Raw genomic sequence first — 22,241 nt, 5'->3', positions numbered from 1 at the left:
TGTGAAAATGTTGGGAAGTATAGTCCTAAGTAACATAAATCAGCACCAGCATTACTACAATGCCTAGTACACAGGAGTGCTCAGGAAATATGATTGCTTTTTCTTCCCCATAAGGTTTCATTCTATTTTTCTTCCCCGAACAACGAGTCACATATGATTGACTTCTTTATCATCTTCATACTCCCAATAACGCTGCTCAACAGAATATTTTAGTTAGAAGGTGGAATGCTTTTAAGCTCTACACTGTGGCTGATAACTATGCAAACTTCAGTAAAACACCAACTGAAGACTTAATGGTACTGCTCCTTCAGAAGAACCCCAGCTACGCTTCTAGATACAGCCTAGCAGGGTAGCAGTGCTGAGCAACTAACTTCAACAACATACATCAGTGCTCCTTTAGTTCTAATTTGTACTCAGGGTAAGAATGGTCCACTTTTTTCATAGTTTATAATAAACCAAGCCAAACAAAGCCATCTGATGGCTTTATCAGAAAGGGAATTAAATACAGTGATTAGACCTCTCTCTTTCTGAAGATGTAAGAGGCTAAGGTCCATTTGAACCATGTTTTAAATTAAACTTCTCACCTTTAGGGCAGGAGGTCAGTTTTCAAAGGTTAGTGGAATAAAACTTCAGAGTACCCTAGAAGAGGTAAATTATAAATTTCCCAGGGAAAGAAAAAAATTGTTTTTGTAATATTTCTAAATTTCAATTGAAAGATACAATGAAACATTCTGGCCTCCTATGCTGGCAGATGATACCTAATAATCTTTAATACATACTTTCAAAGTTTTATTTGGGAATTAACATAAAAATATAACTCATTAGGATATTGTTTTATCATTACAATTTTTGAAAGCTCACATTTTCCAATGAGTATTCTATATTACCCAGCAAAAATACATATATTCATATTTTTTGAGCTTTGGCTAGTAAGATCAGTAACTTCAGAAGCATTTGTAATATGGTGTTTTCCAATTCTGGACATGGACTTTTTTTTTTTTTTCTTAAATAGAAGGAATATTATAAATCTGCTTTTGGTATATGTAAAAAGTTATTTTTAAAATTTGATTTTGGACTACAAAAAAAAGCTTAAACATTACAGTGGAAGCTGCTTCTAGGTAATAACATTTCGGAGAACATTTTTTCCTGTTTGCTATAGAAAAATTTTTTAAAATGAGCACGTACTTTGTACAACTGGGAATACTAATTTTTCAAAAATTTATTTTTGAAATAAGAGAATAACATCTAGAAACACCAAGAATGTGGTTCTTTCCTATTAATGAGATTAATTTTAACCCAAACTATTTGGGAACATGTATTTCTTTACATCTCCTGTAAATCTCCAATAATTTGCATTAAAGGTAAAAAAGGTATTAACAACAGTGGGGCAGTAACTGGTACATCTAGGTGAGTACTTAAAGTCAAAATCATATTCTCTTTCCAATGTCTAACCTTTCTCCTTTGAGTCTTGCATTCCCATCTTCCTTGTTTTAAGTTAAATTACACCATAAAAATGCTGGGAATTTTGAATCATTAATTATTTAATGCCAAGCGCATCAGAGAGCTGGCAATAATACTTCTGGACCTCCATTTTTAGGATATCTGCTATAAAAGAAGAAACTCTCCAAAATGCATGGGTGCCTTTTAGATGTAAAGGTATGATTCTCTTATCTCCATTTCCTTTTAATCGTTCATGTACTAAGTTACACTCCTTATGTCTTAATCAACTGCCAAATCTTTTTCTCCTACTTAAGGAGCCATTCAGGCTTTTTTTGAAAGTACAAGATAAAATCAGAAAGAAGACACGTTCTAGATTTGTAACTTCATTTCTTCTAAAAAGGAACGAGTGTATGACCTACAAAGAGAGAAGGTAACATTTAACTCTAAGCATAACCCCTTGGAACACAGTTTTGTCATTTCTTGTCTTATATGAGAAGACAGGCAATAATAAATAAATAAATAAGTAAACAAACGAATAAATAAATATATGACTCCCCCCAAATTAAAGTTGCCATCTTGATAAAAATGGCAACATTTTTTGTTGTTTATCGTAAAATAACACAAATATTTTAGTTGGTGAGCATATATATATATATATATTTAGTACTAATGACTATGAAATGAATACTGTACATTTAAGAGATTTAAGATAAAATGGCAAATATTGTACACCATGCTTTTGCCCCTATGTATTTAAAACGTTCTGAACTATCATTTATATTGTTATTTTTTGAATATAGCTAGAGATTATTCCACTTTACATGAAAAAAATACACACCTCTAGAATCTAATTCCTTTCTTAATTCTTGCTAAATAAGAAATATTTATCACATAAATTATCAAGATTAATTCTAGGATAATTTCTAAAAGCACTATAGATCAGATAAAATTTATATGGCACAAACTACAAATGGATATTTCACCATTAACACAAATATGTGAAGATTATAACTGATTTCATAGTTAATTAATCTGTCATAACAGAAAATCTAGATACTTAAAGGCTGTAATAGATTATAGAAGTTGTAGAAATACTATTCTTAGCAAGTATTTTAAGAGGATTTAATTATCAACATCTATAATATCCCACTTAGGGACTCTTGAAGAATGTTATTGAAGTTATAACATAGCTAGAATTAAAATTAACATAATAAAGTAATAGACTACACAGACATCCCATTTGGTCTGAGCATGATTTGTCCCCCTTCCAAATAAGGAAGAAAGAAGGGGGGAAACGTTTATTATTTATTTAAATATTATTAAAACAATATTCACTTATTTAATTATTTAAATGACTAGTAGTTGGCTAACAACAATATAAGTAGATGAAAAGTAAAATAGGAAATATATATTTAAGCCCTAGGAAATGGTCATAATGTATTTATTTGGCTTTAAAAGAGTTATGACAAAAAGTTTTATTTAATAGTAGAATTATAAATCTCACCAGTGACACTAGAGTCAACATTTTTCTCTCTGGGTCACTGTAATAGTCAACTATGAGCAAGATAAAATAAAGCATTTAACAAATGAAGGTCAAATCATAATATGTATGTAAAATGTCTTGAATGTGTGCACTATACAAATTAAAATATGTCATTATCAACACATAAATGATTTATTACTTTATGAAACTGAAATGGCCATAAGAATAACATCATATAAAAGTTTACCATAAAGATAAAAAGAGAAAATAAAACCGATTGCCTGCTAAGGTAAGTACTTCGTAATAGCAAACCATAAATGATGAAATTAAACTGAAATTATGTACCTCACCACACTGAGACTCAGGTACAGGTGGCATTACTATATGATTATATTGTTTATAAGACACATTTCTGAGCATTATAAAAATGTGTGGGCAGATGAGGAGAAGATGGCAATTTTTAATTCTCCCTCAAATAACTATTTTGGATATAAATAGCTTCATATTATTTTATAAAATAACACCCCCCCCCCAAAAAAAAACTAAACTAAAAATACTTAAAAGATTGAAAGTAAAAACAAAAATTCCAAGGAGTCAAATAAAAAAAATACATTAACATAGTATTAAGAAATTACTTTGAAATGCTAAGAACGTACCTATTCCCATACAAACTGCTTCATCAGCATAATTTATTTAAAGGTTACTTTAAGATGTGCATAAGAATACTGGATATATCTCAGTAGAGAGGAAGTGTTGACTTTGCCTATAAATACTCCATTCTTTTAATAGTTATGAGGAGATAATGTCCACAGGTACAGCTCACACTATTTTGGTAAATAGTAAATCTTGGTAAATCTTGCCATCGTCCTTTCTCTTGAATGGAGCTTTGCCTAACACCCAACCCAGCCACAGGATTCCATGGACTCTAGCACTTAAAGCAATGCTGCTGACAGCATCAAGTCCTGAGTGCTGTACGGAGAAACGTTAGCCCAGATCTCCCTGGGTGATTTTCTTCAGAAAATCCTTTCACTGGACTAATTTCTTACACTAGAGTACAGGATTAACAAATTAACCTTTCAGCCACTGAATACTAGGGACAGGGTTAAATTCTATAGGCTGCAGACTGTGACGGAGGGAAACACAGGCTTTGAGTAACAATCGCAATGCCTACTCAGACATCTATATTAGAGCCGTAAGTCATTGTGCTAAATGAATCTGAAGCAGCCATTACAAAAACAAAGTTTTAATCAAAATTTTAAATTGTTTCTAATTTCAAAACAGCTATTAGGGAACATTATAAACTAATTAAACTTTGTTCTGACTCATTCAGAAACTTAGTTCTACAATTACAGATGTGCTCAATCAATGCACGTCTAGCACCCTGCCTGCACAGGATCAAGTCTTTTTATTCATGAAATGACTGTGTTGTGCTCTTTCAGCCAAAGAGCAGGCTGACATCCTGTGGGCACGCTCCTGTGACATTTTCAAATCACACTGGCTGGTAATTCTTACTCTAACCCCAACTGCAGTCATCTATTAATCAATCTTTAATTACATTATTCTCACATCTGAATGGTATTTGCATAGCACTTTTGAGGTAAAAATGTTCTCCTTGTCTGAATACTTGGAAATATTTTTAAAGGTATACTTCTGTGTTTTACTGGGGCCTAATTGTCTTACAGAAGACGTTAACCCTGATGAAAGAGCTATTAGGACTGAAGACGAGAAGGCTCAACCAGAAAGAAACAAATTGTAGACCAAGCTTACAATTACACAGTTAGTTCTGCAGATACTTTATCTTGAAGGGGAAAAAACCTATGACATTGAACAAAAATATACAATTTGCCTTTCTTTAAGTAATTTGAACATGAGAAAATCCAAGTTTATAATGCTTCCAATTTGTCCAAGGGTATTTCTAATATAAAATAGTCTGCCATAAAATTCGACAAAGCGTCCTCATAAAGAGTACATTTAAAATTCCACTTGTTTATTTTTTGATCTATCTCTTGAGTCTTTCTTTAGTAAATCAATATATATATTTTTAGTCAGGTTTCTAAATATTCAGTAGCACATCTCTTAAGTTGTTATAATACACTGAAAGTTACGCATACCATTAATATTTTCAGTACCTGACATTCATCAAATAGAGAAAACACTATTATACAGAGAAACCAGAAATAGATAATAGTTTATTCATGTTTTTAACCATGAGTTATCAATGACTGATATAGTAAGAGCGAACCCAACTGCAAGAATACCGAAGCAGATGCACAGAGAAACCATTAGACTTGTTCAAACTTCGCATCACCATCATTTAATTAGTGCTGAGAATGTGTTACGTGGTGTTCAGGATTCAAAATGCACATAGGCTCAGTATGTCACAGCCACAAATACAAAACAGAATTCCTGGTCACCAGTACTTTGTGGTGAACATAAGAGCCCTTTCTTGATCCCCTTCTAAAAGAAAGGAAGAACTATGGTAGCCACCTTTCATGACAAGTTAAATAATTATTAAAAACAAGAACTGCTTATCTTTAATATACCTTGCACTGCTAGAAGCTGCTCCTCTGTGGTCCAACGGGCATTAATTTTCTGATTTGACTACAAAATTAAAGAGAAGTTTCCTAATGAGGATATGAAGACAGACATTTTTCCAAAGTGCTTATTTATTTTTTTTTTAACTTTTCACCATATTATAGACATGAGATTACTGAAACTCTGATTTTGGAAGATTTCATTTTCATAAGGCTTAAAAAATATATTCTGAGTTATCCTTTACCCGCACAAAAGGTAATAAAAGGGAAATGTACCCATTGGGAGAATGAACAACATTCACATTTATACTCTACTCGGAGATATTAAAACAGAGAAAATCTATGAGTTACCTATTTTCCAACTGCACTGTGTTTCTATCACACACTGTAGATATTAATTTTAGCCTGTTTTTTAAATTAACTTTATTGAGGTGATATTGGTTAATAAAATTATATAGGTTTCAAGTGTACAATTCTATAACACATCCTTTGTATATTATATTGTCTGTTTCTCACCCAATTTTATCCTAGTTTTAAACATTTAAGATGTTATTTTCTTTAGAGATGATCTATGACTCTCTTTAAAATTTCTCTTCATATTTTGATGAAACCTTTTCTTACCTCACCAAAAACAGTGTTGTATAAATTAACATAGAACTGTTGAGCAGGCCTAAGACCTAAAATATTTCTTTATATTTTTGAAGCAGAAAGTGACCCGCTGTAACATTATTTCCACCCAAGACTTCCCATATTCCTCTCCATATTTCTATTTTAGAAAAACTCCGTTTAGGAATTTTATCATTACAATATTACAATATTAAACACCTAATCAAATTTCATTAGTGTATACCCACTGATGAGTAATAAGGATCTTTAGCAGCAGAGAGAGGGACAGAAATATGTATACCAGCCTATAGAGGTTTGCGGTAGAAACTGTCCAGATAAAGTGGTCTAATGTGATACATTGACATGCTGGGCAAAACAGGAAGAAAGGCTTCCTATGAGAAAGGGTGTTTAGGTCTTATCTTACGGTCTCAGCAATAAGAGTTTCTACAGGGTTCTGAGTAATGCCAACTTTCTTGCCATGAGTGAAGAGGTTTAATAAGTAATCAGAAGAATAAAACAAAAATTCAAAATTCAAAAAACAATTACTAGAGAAGAAAGAAAAAAGTAAAATAAGACTCACAGTAAAGGAGGGAAAAACCTAAAATAGAAAGCACTGAATTCCAGATGAGATAAATGGGATAGCAAAGCAGGCCTGGCAAAGGCGTGGGTAAGCCTCGGGGTTAGGATGCTGGTGATGAGGCAAAGAAACAACAATAAAAAGGTAAAGAGGAAGATGGGGAACAGGACGCATACAAGCAGTAATAAGAAAATGGTGAACTAAGGCTAAAAAAGTGAAAAGAAATAAATGAAAAGAAAAAGGAGAGAGGAAAAACTAGAAAATTTAAAAACCTATTTTCCCCATAAAGAGGAATAACAAGAAAGGAACAGGAGTTAATGTCTGAGTTAATACCCAGGTAATCTGATGTTAGCAGCTGTGAAAGGAGACAGAACAGGTCCTTGTACTCAATGACGGTACTGGAACCTATTTAAAACAGATTCCAATATTTCAAACTAAATGGTTAAAAAATAAAGGGTTGACTACAACTTAATTTGTGATACAAAACTAAAACTTATAAAAATAGTTAGTGATCTTGTTTATAAGTTTCATTTTATTTTTGGCATGTTGTTTCTGACTATGCGATGGTATAGCATTCTCCAGCTTTGAAATTTACAACATGAGCAAAGAATGGGTTGTCTTTGTTTTGAAAACTTCAAGAAATTTCTCCAGGGCTCTCAATTTTTGGTAATCAAATTATTCTTTTTTTGAAGTCCTTATCCATGAGTCATCATCCTTTTTTCTTCAATTGTTAATTTTGCTAGATATTCATCTATCAACGATGCTGCCAGTCATTAAAGCCATTTTCTGGTACTTTCATAGACTTCATGAAGTTTTACAGCTTTTGCAAGGTTTATAATTTCCTTTCAGTTTGTGCTATATTTGCCTTGCATTGTATTAGCAAGAGTAATCCACCAAGATGTTGATGTGATGAACAGGACAGATAACAGCTACAGTTAACTCAGGAAAGGTGGTGAGTAGAGTCCAGTTTTATAAGTGCTTAAGTTCATTAGAGAATATTTTCTTATTTGGCAACTTCTGCTTTTCCATGCATTCCTCAGATCAACAAACATTTTGGATGCTGAGGATCTCTTGTAATACTACATTGCAAGCTGTTTCGAGGATTAAATTTAGAATATATGTAAAAAAAATCTAGCACAGTGCCAGGACAAACAGAAGATGAAACTGATCAACTGATGTAGAAACTGGAGGGAAAGGTATTGTTAACGAAAAGGGAACAAAAAAATGGGAGAAATACCTTGTACTATGAAACCTTATTTTCAGCATATAAGCAAATCATGAGATGGGAAGAACACAAATAACTATTATGAGAACAGAAAAGTACAGGGGGAGGGGAGAGGTAGACAGGGGGAAAATTTAAACTATTTCTTCAACAAACACACAAATAAATCTTTTACTATTTAAAAAATAATTAAAAAATAAAATTGTTAAGATGGTAAACAAACAAACAAACAAACAAACAAAAAACCCCAAAAAAGTACAGAGTATTCTGGGGATTCAAAGATGAGAGGAAGCCCCTTCCTCAGCTGCTGGTAAGGTGCTCGGTCCTTCAAGGAAGCTCCAGCAGAGTGCTCGCCTGAACCATGGGCTCTGCCTTGGAGCTTGCCTGTAATCTGCTCAGCCCTCATCCTCCTGCACGAGAATGAGGTGACAGTCCCAGAGGATAAGATCAATGCCCTCTTTAAAACAGCTGATGTAAATGCTGAACCTTTCTGGCCAGGCATGTTTGCAAAGGCTCTGGCCAATGTCAACATCTGGAGCCTCATCTGAAAAGCAAGGGCTGGCAGACCTGCCCCAGGAGCAGTGCTGCACCAGCAGGTGCTACTGCCCCTTCACAGCTGCTACCCCAGCTGAGAAGAAAGTAAAAGTAAAAGAAAGAAGAATCTGAGGAGTCTGATGATGACATGGGCTTTGGTCTTTTTGACTAAACCTATTTTGTAATTTGTTCAGTAAAAAGCTGAACTCTGTGGGGCGGGGGGTGGGGGATGGGGGGTGGAGGGGGTGGCAGAGGGAGATGAGAGGAAAAGTCTCAGTGATTGGAATGGGGTAGGAAGAAAATTGGAAGAGCTAGAGATTGAGATGGGTTTAAAAGAGAAGTTTCTGAAAGGCAAGAATGAGAAGGCACACCAAATATAGGGAACAAGAGGATCTGTGTCAGGAACAAGTGATAAATTAGCTTGGAAAGCTGTGATGTTTAACTGACATAAACTACAGTAAGGGCTGCTTTTGGAAGGGCAATAAACACCAAAGCTGATAAATTCACACTGCATTTAATAAGCAAGATTTTTTGTTGGGGAGGGAGCAGCAGGAGAAGGGCAGGATTATAACTAGAATAAGACTTAAAGCTTAGAAAGCTGGGGAAACGGGGATGCTGTTAAGGACTTAAGAAGCTAAGACATGTTGATGTGGGAGATGTGGGAAGGCAAGGCTAAGATGACAAATTAACTTGGGATACACCACAAATGAGGTATTATTAGGCAGGACAGTCAGGTGGAGTGCAGGTTGCACTTGAGGCTAACACGGATTCATCTATCCAAACATTTTTTAAGGGCCCAGAAAATGTTTGTAAAGGAAAACAATGGAGTCATACCTTATTTAAAATCTAAAATCTACCTATGAATTGATAGGCACATAAGTCCACATAGTCAGGCATTTCTCCAGCACTGGAACAGACCACTAGTTTTTTAGTTAAATCCCAAATGAAGCCTTTGGCTCAAATTTAAAGGTAGTACTGAATGAAAACTATAAATACATATTTAAATGCTGGAGTCTTACTAAGTCAAGGAGATGCTCACACAGGAGGCATGTGAAAGTGAAAACTGACTAAGGAATAGCAAGTTCATAGTTTCCAGCCTCATAACTGTTCACTCTGGGGCAGACACTTGAAAAATGAAGTTCCGGCAGAACTGTCAGCACTACTGCACTTGTATTACTAAACAGTCTACAGTAAACTCCAGTCTAAAATACCATTGTTTTAAAAATAATAAAATGTTAATATAAAATAAAATAAGCCAACATATACTAGTAATAACAACAGGCACCAAAGAGCATTCTAGTACAATTTATGGCAGCCTTAGTGAATTCGGCATCTTTACTACATTCTTTCCCTGCTAAATTAGTCTTCGCATCTTTCCAATTTTTTGTCGGTAGAAGATTTATACTATCTCTGAGTGGGAAAAGTTAGAAAAGGGTGCCAAGTTAAACCTTCTACCCAATGCTGAAAATTCCATCCAATGTCCATATGAAAGAATGTCACCCACCTATGGAAAACATCCACAGATGGGGAAACTTTCTAGCTTCAAAAGGCACTCCCTTCTCAGTTTCTTCCTTCCTGGATTCATTCATCTCTTTGCCCCCACCTATCCACCTTCACCCCAAACAAATCAAAACATAACCAAACATGCCACCTCTCACACTTTTTCAAGGAGACACACTAATTTCTGTTTCACAATGTTCTTCGGATTTCTTGCTGTCCATTTCTACAACTAATACCCAATCCTACTTGATCACTCACATGCTTGGTATTTTAGCAGCTGTAAAGCTTCCAAATTATTCTGTATAATACTGACAAGATAACTTTCCTAAAATTAAAAAATTTTCATTACTTTCTTCCTACATTGAAGGAACTATAGGGTCTTTCCATTTGACTTAATTTAAAAGGCAGACTTCTCTTCCTAGCGCTCATAAAGATGTTTATCCTCTGATCTCCATTATAAAGAAGTCCCTGTTCAAAGAAACCTTGTAAAGATCTCCCTCATACACCATGTTCACTTATCCTCTGCACTTAAGTTTGCCTTCCTAAGTAGACAATATACTACTTAAGATTTACACTTCTATAGAATTCGCAATAGTAATTATAATTAGCACAATAATGAGCACACAACAAATGTCTAGGGAAGACCTACTGACTGGTTTTTAACGGTGCTATTATTTTTCCCCACTACATTTAGATTTTGAATGTACTGCTTAACACCAAACCATTGTTCATAGGATTCCTTCTGCCTGCCCTTTATATAAGTACAAAATCCTACTTACCCTTCAAACCTCACCTGAAACATTCCCCTCTAGGAAGTATTCCCTCACGAGCTTAGCCAGGATAATGACCACTTGTTTTCCTGTAATACTTTGCTCATAAATCTATCATACGACTTTAATCAGGTTCTTTTATGATATCTAGACTGCAAGTTCTTTCCAAAGCTGATAGAAAAATACATCTCTTCCTCATTTTTGTGTCTCCCCTTTTCCAAACACATACTTCCCACAGTGCCTAGCACAGTGCCTTACATGAAATAGGTGATCACTAAATACATATGGACATATGAACTTTCTTCACCAAAATTTTCCCTAAATGAAAATAACAAATAGAACCAAATGAATAAGCAAAGCATCTTAGTAACTGTTTACTTCCAATTGAGTTACGTCATTTAGTTGTCTATGAGATTTAGGTTAGAGATGTTTAGGTTAGGTATTACCTAAAGTTAAAGAGTTTTTTTTTAAAAAATTTTTCCTCAAAGTTAAGGGGATAGAATACATGATTTTTCAAGGTCTTTACTATGACTGTTAATCTAGTATTTTGAAATACATGTTTTCTTTTCAGGTTGCTCTCCTTTTAAAAGCAATAGGAATAATATGATAAATACAAATATATGTTGGGCATTTTTTAGATAATAAAACATATATACATTTTCAAGTCATATGAGTTCAATAAATCAAAGAAATATTCAAACTTCAATGTACAGATGGCAGTGCTAAGATTGTAGTTGTTTCATTTTGATTTATTTTTACAATAAACCAAAAGGTGTAATAAGTGTTTGATAACTTCTAACTCAATAACTACATTTAAATGAAAAAATCTATTATATAATTTTGCTATTATATAAAGACTTCCAAAAGAGGGAGTATATTAACCGAGCCACAGGTTTACTATTTACTAGACATGTGACCTTGATTAAGTTAACCTCAGTTAACCTGTGGCCCAGTTTCCTTGTATAACGTAATACTATTTGCTTCATCTACTTTGGATGTATTCATGTGGCATCAAGTGAGGCAGCATATAGAAAAGTTATAAAGTGCTACTGCACTCGCACACCTTACTTTATATAATGTTAATGAGTGAGACTATCCTGCGATTTTCTGGAAAATTTGAGATTAGAATGATCATTTCCTTAAAAATGTGGTAGACTTTTTCTGGATAACTGTCTAGGCCTGGTGTTTTCCTATGAGAAAAATGTTAATAGTTCTTCCATTTTATTTAATGGCTATAAATCATTCAGGTTTTCTTTTTTTTTTTTTAAGACAATTTTGGTAAGACATATTTTCCTAGGAATTTCTAAGGTTTGTTTAAATTTTCAAACTTACTGGCATCGAGTTCTTCATGGTATTCCCATAATGTTTTTAATATTTGCTGTGTTTTAAAATTTAATTATTAAATTATAGGCACTTAGAAGTTTACTGCTTTTATGCATTTTAATGCATAGTATAAAATTAATTTCAATACAAAATTTATATAATTTTTTGTTGCAATAATACAACAAAGGAAAGTAGTATTCTTGGTATTATGCGGTCTTTAAATAAATAAACATCACCAGAACGTTTTTCAGTTTACCTGTAGGTTTGGAATGAGATATTAATCTATGTATATTTCATTCTTTTTCCATTTCCTAACCTTGACAGAGATATTCAAAACAAACAAAAACAACTTTCTTCATAACGACTCTTCCTTCTGAAAGACTAACGAGTGAGACGGCATGCGGTGCCTTAGTTCCGAAGCACCACTCTTCTGCCTCCCCCCAACCCCCACACACGTTTCGTTTACAGGTATTTCAGTCAACCTGTGATTTGCGGGGGGAAATGTCCCGTTAGGATCAAATAAGATTTGGTTATTACATACATGTATAGAAAGGCAAGTGAAGCATATGCACAACACAGGAGTCTTTAAAAAAGAGAGAAAAAAAGATTTTTATAACAGAAGCTTCTGCGAAAAGACTGAATTGGACTTCATGGGCATTTAAGTACTATATAATTATCACAAATCTCAAAAACATATTAAGTTTCTTTTTAGATTTCATATTTTCAGGGATACAAGTACAAGAATTTAAGTTCACATACTAAAATCCTAATTTGAAATATAAGCCAAAAGACAAATGCCTTAAATTAAAATAAAAATTTGTTCAAACTGTTAAAATGAGCTCCTTTTTTTGTGATCCTTTTCTTGTTGTATTATCAAGTCACACAAGTAGAAAAGAGCTTTAAGCAAACATTGTTGCAGACCCAGAAATGTACTGGCTTGCTCATCAATGACCTAGTTTCACATGCACTGGGCCTACTCAAACAGCTATATTCTCTAATTACTTGAAATGAATTGCTAAGGGTAGGAAAGAAATGATTTAACTTAAATCAGTAGCCAAGTCTCATTAGACTATCTAAATCAGGGTCCCCAGCCCTCAGGCTGCAGATGGTACTGGTTCATGGCCTGTTAGGAACCAGGCTGTACAGCAGGAGGTGAGCGGCAGGAGAGCAAGCAAAGCTTCATCTGTATCTGCAGCCGCTCCCCAGCGCAGGCATCACCGCCTCAGCTCCACCTCAGATCATCAAGCATTAGATTCTCATAGGAACACTGCTCCCTGATGCCAAAAAGGTTGGGGACCGCTGATCTAAATGACAAAATAGACCTAACAAATTATCCAAATTATAAAACCTTCAAAATATTAACAATACATGTGACCGAAATAGTAGCCGAACAGTGGATAACTCATAGAACAAGGTTTCACAGTACTTAGTCGCATATATTCTTCAATTACGTACCTCAGGAGGTTTGAATTCTTCAATTCCACCTTCCATTTTCTGTTTAAGTGCACTGTTTACTTGTTTAGCATTCTGAACCTTCAACAAAATAACCCACAATGTGAATTAGATCATGTACTTAGATAAATTTTTAAGTACTCAATAAATGGAAAGGATATATACCAAAATCCTCTTAAATTGATTTCAGGAGGATAGACATACACACACACACACACACACAATAGACACAGTTCACATATCATAACATTTGAATATCTTTTAATAATGTCTCTTATAACCAAAGACAACTAGTACACATAGGAATTAAAATACATCAATATTTCTCATTACTATAATGTTTTAATTAAATAACAATTATTCCAGTAAGAATGATAATGATAATAATGGATATTAAGTGTTTACTATGTTAAGCATCATTATCAGTGCTTCCCATGTAATAAATCACTTAATTCTCACAACTACTTTGTGAAGTAAGAAAATCAGTTCTGTGATAAGCTGACATATGTGTTCTCAAAAGTCGCTGTACCATGCAAAATCATGCTATAAAACAACAGGGCTTATGGGGAAAAGGAGCTTGGGACACAACACTCAGAAACTTCATCAATGACACGTAAGACAAGACAGAAGCCTAATAAAAACAATACCACAGTTCTACATATTCTAAATGGTAAAGAAATGCACAAATGCTACAATAAAGATGCTACTTTATCTTGAAAAAGATCTAAAGGATGCTTATGAAAGTGGATGTCCAAATTGTTGCAGCTTGTGAGTTATTGAGAAGTGGTAGGAGGAGGATTATTTGAAATCAGATGAAAAGTTTTAACACCAGAAATATATAGATGTTTATGGCTCGTAACACACAGTGAATTGAGGTAGTCAGTACATATTGGAAGTGTGTGGGTATGTACTCAGATAGTTAGGTTCAGTCTTTTGCTAAGAAAAATCAAATAAGCAAATGCGAAATTCTCAAATTGTTCCCTAGTATGTCAACTGTGTTGGAACAAATTCATGTTTTCAAAAGATTTATAGAACTGTAAACCATTTTACAGATGAGGAAGGTAAAGCACAGAGAAGTTAAGAAACTTTCCCGAGGGTATAGATATAGAAAGTAGATCCTGAATTTGAACTATGCCAAGTTTTTAACCACTATGCCATTAGTAATATTGTTAATCTCTACACAGAATATTAAAGATTAGGATTTTTGTTCATTGATTTTTCTTTTTTTCAGTATGGACAATCAAATATTTATAAAGTGATTTGTGAATTTTTTTTTCCCCTCAGAGATCTTAAAAACATAGCTAAAATGTATAAACCTAGGTTGGTTCAAATATGGTTATTCAGGCATGTTAGATATACAGAGAAATGCAAAATCTCAGTCCTTAAGGATTTCATAGATAACTGGGGAGATAAATAAATAAAAGTATGATAAATGCCAAAACACTTAACCTGGACTTGGAGAGAAAAAGAACAAGAGAGTGTGTTTGTATGTTTATTAATGGGTGGGGGTTGTGGGGAAGATTAGGGACAGTCTCTCAGAGAAGACACCTAAATTGAGTTTTAAAGGATTAACAAGAATTGAGCTGGCAAAGGAGGCTGAGAGGGGAACACCCTACAGGCAGGATGCATTAGCAAGGTGGGAGAGCCCTAAAGCTTGGGCAGCTGGGCTGGAGTCAGACCAAAGAATTTGAATTTTGCCTAAAAACTGGAAGTATCTAAAAGGATTTTTAAGCAAGGGAGCAAGATAACCATATTTGCTTTGTAGAAAATTAATTCCAATAGTAATTTGGAGATGGACAATAATTAATTTAACAATCCAGGTGAGGACTTCAATTAAAACAGCAGGAATGAAGGCGTGGTGCTGGTGGTACACAGACATGGGTTAAAGAAAGGACTGTGAAACAATATTGAGATGTCTCTGCAAACACTTGATTACAGCTAATTAAGGAGAAGGGGGAATCAAGGATAACTCTTTGCTCCCTGTCTTGAGCAAGTATATGTGGTCCTGTTCACCGAGACAGAAAATGCAAAAAGAGAAACAGATAACTGGAGTGGATATAGAAGAATTCAGTTTGGACAACAATTACATGAGTTATGTCTGGGATATTAAAATTTGTAAATCTGTAAATTTGTAAACCTAAGAATGCATCCCTTTACTATGTTATACATCAAATAAATAACCAAGAAAGGGTCTCAAAGGTTTAAAAAATTCCTTTATAAAAATCAATAAAAATATTCTATAAGTGAAGTAAACTGTAATGTTGAGGATAAAGTATGAATACAAGTGACTGAGTACTTTTATTCATTAAAAAAAATTTGAGCACTTTAAAAATATTATAGGCAAAGCGTTTTAGAAGTTCTCTGAAGAGAAGGAGGGCTGTGGTTGGGAAGATGGGAGTCCTGCATACATACATTTGTGGTTCAACTAAAGGCTAAGTAGTCAATCAAATATACTATGTACACTCGGTGAACAGGACCACATATACTTGCTCAAGACAGGGAGCAAAGAGTTATCCTTGATTCCCCCTTCTCCTTAATTAGCTGTAATCAAGTGTTTGCAGTGTCATAAAAGTCGAAGGAAAGAAATTCCAAGCAGGAAAAAGTGGCTGTCAGTGTCAAATATTACTAATAGTCATAAGAGATTACAACCAAGAAGGCACAGACTTGACAACATTCTCATAAATGATCTTAAAATAGCTTTTTCAGTGGTAGAACAGGAATGGGGTGTGGGACAGAAACTGGATGGGGAAGGGTGGTAAGAGAGCAGAAGTTAACATGGTATTTATTCAGAAAGTTTGCTGGAGATGAAAAGACAAATACAAGAGCACTTTGGATGAGTAACCAGGGTTAAGGGATAGCGAAATCTGACTGTTTGGGATACAGAGAAATTATCCTGGTTCTACACTATACTGTTGCAAGGTTCTTACATTTTATGTGAAGTGTTCAAATATTAACTCTAAGGTTGTATATTATAATACCTAAGCAAGGATGGTATTGTAAGCTAAAGATGCATACTGTAACCCCTAGAGCAACTACTAAAAAAAGAAAAAATAAAAAGGCAAAGAGATATAGCCAAAAAATGTAAATATGGCCATGTTATACCTCTCTTTAAAATCCTTCAATGGTTTCCTAACTCATGATAAACTTCATATTTCTTAACATGAGCTTCTTATGAAATCCTGTCTACCTCTGCTGTAACCTGCTAGAGGCAAATAGAAATTAATAAAGAGCTTTAAGGTAAGTGATCTTCATCACAGCAGGACATATTTTTAAAAGATAACATGGGCAACAATGTGCAACGGGGTGCTGAAGAAAAGTGGATAGCTAGGAGAATCAACAACAGACATTATCAGACAGAAGCTGAGAAGGGCCTGAACAAGGGTAGTGATGGGATTAAGAATGAGGGGTTTGATTTAAAGGAAATTTCAGAGATAAAACTCACATAACTTGGTCACCACCTGGGTTTGTGTGTTGGGGGAGTGATAATGGCAAGGGCTGAATTGAAAATGATTCTATGTTTCAACAGACAGAGAACAGAGAAAAGTCTTTTGAGGGTTAGACGAAATGTCTAGCAGGGTAGGTATATACAGCTATAGAGCTTGGGAGAAAATCACAGCTGGCTGATACAGATCAAGATTATAGACCTAAAAGAGCACCTAGACCTAAGGGGTAGCGTAAATAACAACAGTAACAAATAAAAAGGGAAAAGAAGACTGAGAAAGGCTGAGACTGAACAACAACCATTAACTAACACTTACTACACGCTAGGCACTGATCTAAGCACTTATCACATATTATCTTGTTTAATTCCTCCCAACCACAGTATTATTATCCACATTTCAAGATGAGGAAACTGAAGTTGAGAGTAGTTAAGCAGGTCCCCTAAGGTGACATAGGAAGTAGATGGTATAACCAGGGTGAGAACCTAGGTTCACACCCTCCAGATCCTGACTCTGACCCACTACCTAACTATGATGAGGATACCTTTACAATACCATTGCTACTACTACTGGTGAGAATGATGATGATGAAGAGAATAGCCATTATTCACTGAGCCTTCAAAATGTGCCAAACACTGCTAAACAATCTACATGTGTCATTTTCAAATAATTCCCAACAACTTGTAGGAAAAGTAATGATTATTATCTTCAATTTCACAGATGTACAATTGAAATATAGACAGATTCAAATATTTCCCAAGGTCACAGAGCTAACAAGTAGCAATGGTGGGATTCTAATCTAAAACAGCATCTCACAATTTGAAAACAAAGTAAATTTTAAAGAACGAAGCTTATGTAAATGGGTAGCTGAGAAAAATCTGCAAAAACTGAGTTTACTGAGGTAAAAGTAGATAAGCAAAATGGACAGAATCATTACAAATTTGATTTTTATATAATACCTGACGTTTTAAAGAGATCAGCTCCATGTCCAGTTGCCTCAGGATGGTGTTGGCTGCATTGGGACTACAGGAAACAGCTACCACATCTTCCTGGGTTAGATACATGCCCTTAGGTGGACGGCACTTAGAACGCTGAGAATGATGGCGGTGTTGTAAACTCTGATACTCCCTCCTTCCAAGTCCAATCTTGCTAGTTTGGACAGGCTGTTCAGTATTACCCTAGAAGAATAAAGGCAGAATAATAGGTCATTTGGTTTTTACACACTTATAAGTTGAAAATAGTCTGTTACTAGAAGAAGTATCTTCTGTACGAAGTACGCCTAAAAAATACTTCTAACCAATTACATTATATATGAATCCACACACATACACACACACACACACACACACACACACACTGCACTCATCAACTGGGGAAAAATGAGCATACAACATAACATATCCTTGATTAATCCACTCAATAAAATGTTTCCTTTCTACAGGAAAATAAGAAAAAAATAAGTTGGACTTAACTCCAGTTTGCTTCAAATGGAATGTATTTTCCCTAAGCAATAAAAGGGGGGAAAAGAGCTATGTCATTAAGCACAAAGTTTTTGAAGAAAGTAAAAAAGGGGCAAATTACGAATAATGACAAGTGGCAGATTAGATAGCTGATACAAAAAGATAACATTTCATTCTCACTTTAGAGTTGTTGAAAGAAGCATGCCTCTAACGGTTAAAAAGGACACAAAATTATCTTAATCATGACATTTCTAAATTCCGAGTCCATTAATCTGTAAATAAAACAAAATGTGAATTTGCATTCTGGAAGACATTAAGAAAATTCTAATTAATATTCTTAAAGTGTGATATAAAAATACAATGTTTTTCCATGTTTCTGAGACAGGAATCCAAAAGAAATTGTATCCATTAGGCTGAAGGCTATTTCACTGAATAGATTTAATAATCAATTCTTTAGAAAAGGAACTCTGAGTAAAAGTCATAAAGTGACTGTGTAATAAAACACATAATCCACTAGTTGCTTAGAATCCAACTCAAAGCCACACATGGCAGATTTGATGTTCAGGGAAACTCCTTCCACTACAGTGCTCCTAAAATTGCTAGATCAAGTATTTTTTGAAAAAATCTTTAAAAATTCCTTTCTGAGCAGGCAGGGAAGTGAGGACATTCCTCTGAGAGCCGAAATGACTAGAAAGCAGGAATCCAGAGGGATAAGCGAGGATGGAGGAGTTGGCATTTGCCTAAAGACCAGGCTTCAATGGATAGCAGGTATAGGGCACAGGAGATAAGCCAGAATTCTGGAGAGGGACTTTGTCATTGTGCAAGTAGGAAAAAATGCCTCTGCCCTGCAGAGGGAGATAATTAAAGGGAGTCATGCCTACCTTATCCTTGGCTGAATGGAAAAGAAACCAAATCAAATCTCCCTAACCAGAGGCCTATATTCAGGCAGGTTTGGGGACTAAATTTCTATTACCTGTCTGGCTTTAAATAAAACCCCCAAATCAAAAATTTAGAATGTCTCAGGTTGGTAGGGCTTTCAGACACTTAGCAGAAGCAAATGCAAACTGCTTCTAGAAGAATACACTTTAAACCCAGGTCTTAAAAATTTTCCCAAGTACGTTTCATGGAAAACAAGCTCACAACCACAAACTGCTAAGCAAGTTCTATGAGTGAGAAAGAAAAGCAAACAATAGAATATATCTGCAAAGATTACAGATGTTAGCATTACTAAATAAAGATAATACTAAAACTGAAAATACAAAATATTCTTATAAGGAATAGAAGTCTATCAAAACTGAACAAGCAGATATGCAAAGGAACCAGACAGAGCATCTAGATATAAGAAATATTAAAAACAAAATTAAAAACTCAATGGATGGATTACTTAGCAGATCAGACAGAGTTTAAAAGAAAATTATTGACTTAAAATGTACATATGAGAAAAATGCCCACAGTGCCATATGGAAATATGGAAAGAAAAAAAGATGGAAAATATGAGTGATTAAGAAACATGTGAAATTCCATTATATTTCTAATGGGAATCCAAAAGGAAAAACTAGAGCGAATGAGGGAGAAACAATATTCAAAGATGCAACAGATGAGAACTTTATAGAACTTAAGACATAAGATTCAGAACATACATTGAATCCAAAACAAGTATAAAAAAGAAATCCATACTCAAATACATCATGGTAAAACTAAATACAAAGAAGAGATCATGAAAGTGAACAGAGAGAAAAGACAAATTACCTCCAAAGGAATGATAATTAGCCTGACAGCAGATCTCTCTACAGCAATAATATAAATCAGAAGTAGGATATCTTCAACTAATTAACTGTCAACCTAAGAGCCTAATACCAGCAAAACTAAGGTTTCAAGAGCAAGGAAGAAACAGACATTTGAACATTACAAAACTGGGTTTACAAATGATAGACCCTCAGTAAATTCACTTGTGAAAAAGGGAAATTGTTTTTGAAGAAAGGCCTAAGATTTAAGAAAGAATAGCAAGCAAAATAAATTTTAAGCATGTGAGTATAAATCTAAATAAACACTGACTATACGTTTGTGAAATTTAAACCCAGATGTAACTAAAACTGGACAAAAATAACATATAAATCATGACACTAGTGGTTGAAGTCAAAGCATTCTAAGGGCCTTGTATCAAAAAGTCATTAAAAACACCAATATTAGATTTTGAAGTTAAATGTACAGGATAAAATTTCTAGAGTAGACATAAGAATGGAAATATAGAAAAATCTCAAACTAGTAGAGAATAAAAAAAAAATGGAAGAAGCGATGGATTCTTAATGCTAAAAAAAGGCGATGAAGAAGGGGAAATGGAAGGTAAAAATAAAAAAGAACAAAAATACAAATATATCAGTGATCATGCTCAATTAGAAGAACTAAACCTCCAGATAAAATATAAAGTCCCACCCATATCCTCCTTATCAGACATACTTAAAATGTGAGGATATAGAAATGTTGAAAATACTTAACAAAAGATAAATGGTAGAGTTACACCAGACAAAATAATGTTCAAAGCAGAAGACATTACAAGAGATAAAAGATCACTGTATATTGACAAAAGGCTCAATTCAACCACAAGATAAAACAATACTAGACACCTATGCCCCTGATAATAGCTTCAAAATAGAAAAAGCATCAGTTCTCAATGATTGATCACATAAGCAGATAAATGGCATTAAAAACAACTCTAGCAAACAGGCAAGAAGTAAGAGAATATAGATTTCAATCACAGAACTGAAAAGCTGGCAATTACTAAACACATACAAAACCTTGTAACTAGTAATTGAGAGTATATAGTTTTCTCAAGCACATATGATAAAACATTTATGAAAATTCCATATTCTAGGCTTAGAGATTTTAAAAAATATCATCAAATTCCTCAACATTCCAGCCATTGAGAAGTGGGGGTTCTGTATCACCTCCCTTTGATACTGTAGAATCAAACTTTAGTAACTCACTTGTAACCAATGGAATGCAACAGAAGCTGAGTAACTTCTGTGGCTAGGCCAGAAATAGCTGGGTAGCTTCCATTGAGTGCTTTGGGGATGATTCTTTTGGAGGAACCAGGCCATGGTAAGAAGTCAGACTGATTACTCACAGACCACCTAGCTAGAGAGGAATGCTGGTTGACAGCTAATATATCAACTTCCAGTCACATGAGCAAGTTCTACAATTAGTTAAGATGGAAAAGGCATCAAATCTGTCGATGGAAGACATGAACAGAAAACACGTTCTGGTTAATGGTCATATGTTGCACCAGAAAACACTGAGCCTATAGAAAGACATCAGCAAAGAGTCCCCTGAAAGGAGACACACCAAGCCATTTACTGCAAATAAAGGATGGTTACACAGATTCAGGAATTGGTTTGGACCAAAAAATGTAAGAATTACTGGAGATGCTGCATCTGCCAATGAAAAAGCTGCTGCTATATTTCCAGTGGAGTTAAAGAAGGTCATTAAGGACAAAGGTAAGTATGTACAGGAAAAGACATACTACATGTAGGGTTCGGCACTATCCGTGGTTTCAGGAATCTACTGGTCTTGGAACACATCGCCCATGCATAATGGGAGACCACTGTACTATAAAAGAGAATAATTCCACTCTAAACGACTGCAGGGTATTATTACTCTTGGAATGATCTGTGCCGTGCACTTTAGGAGAGCTGGCATCCCTTTCCCACTATATGCCAGTGATACCCTACAATCGTCGTAACAACAAAAATACCTCCATAATTTTAAGTGCCCCTTACAGGAGCAATGCTAAATGTAGCTAAGAACCTCTGTCCCATGGGAATTCTTATATATTTGTATCCAGGATATTTCTTATTTGTACTGTTCATCATAATGCAAAACTGAAAATGATGTTCATTGGTA

General features: G+C 34.5%; 1 protein-coding gene and 1 pseudogene across 8 annotated transcripts in view; one reads left to right on the top strand and one right to left on the bottom strand.

The window, feature by feature from the left end:
• Window positions 1-22,241, bottom strand: part of RCOR3 (REST corepressor 3) — a 46,793-nt gene that overhangs the window by 5,749 nt on the left and 18,803 nt on the right. For 7 of the 8 annotated variants that reach the window (XM_016166497.2, XM_016166502.2, XM_016166498.2 and 4 more), the window contains 3 exons: window positions 17,841-18,059; window positions 13,445-13,522; window positions 5,467-5,524 (listed from right to left, as the gene is read on the bottom strand). In XM_016166497.2, the coding sequence (XP_016021983.1) occupies window positions 5,467-5,524; window positions 13,445-13,522; window positions 17,841-18,059 (355 nt within the window). The remainder of the gene's footprint in view (window positions 1-5,466; window positions 5,525-13,444; window positions 13,523-17,840; window positions 18,060-22,241) is intronic. The other variant, XM_016166500.2, reaches the window with a different exon arrangement.
• LOC107521635 lies at window positions 8,224-8,568 on the top strand (annotated as a pseudogene).

This window comes from Rousettus aegyptiacus, unplaced genomic scaffold, assembly GCF_014176215.1.
Source record: "Rousettus aegyptiacus isolate mRouAeg1 unplaced genomic scaffold, mRouAeg1.p scaffold_m13_p_17, whole genome shotgun sequence".
Taxonomy (NCBI): domain Eukaryota; kingdom Metazoa; phylum Chordata; class Mammalia; order Chiroptera; family Pteropodidae; genus Rousettus; species Rousettus aegyptiacus.
This window is presented reverse-complemented; position numbering and strand designations above follow the sequence as displayed.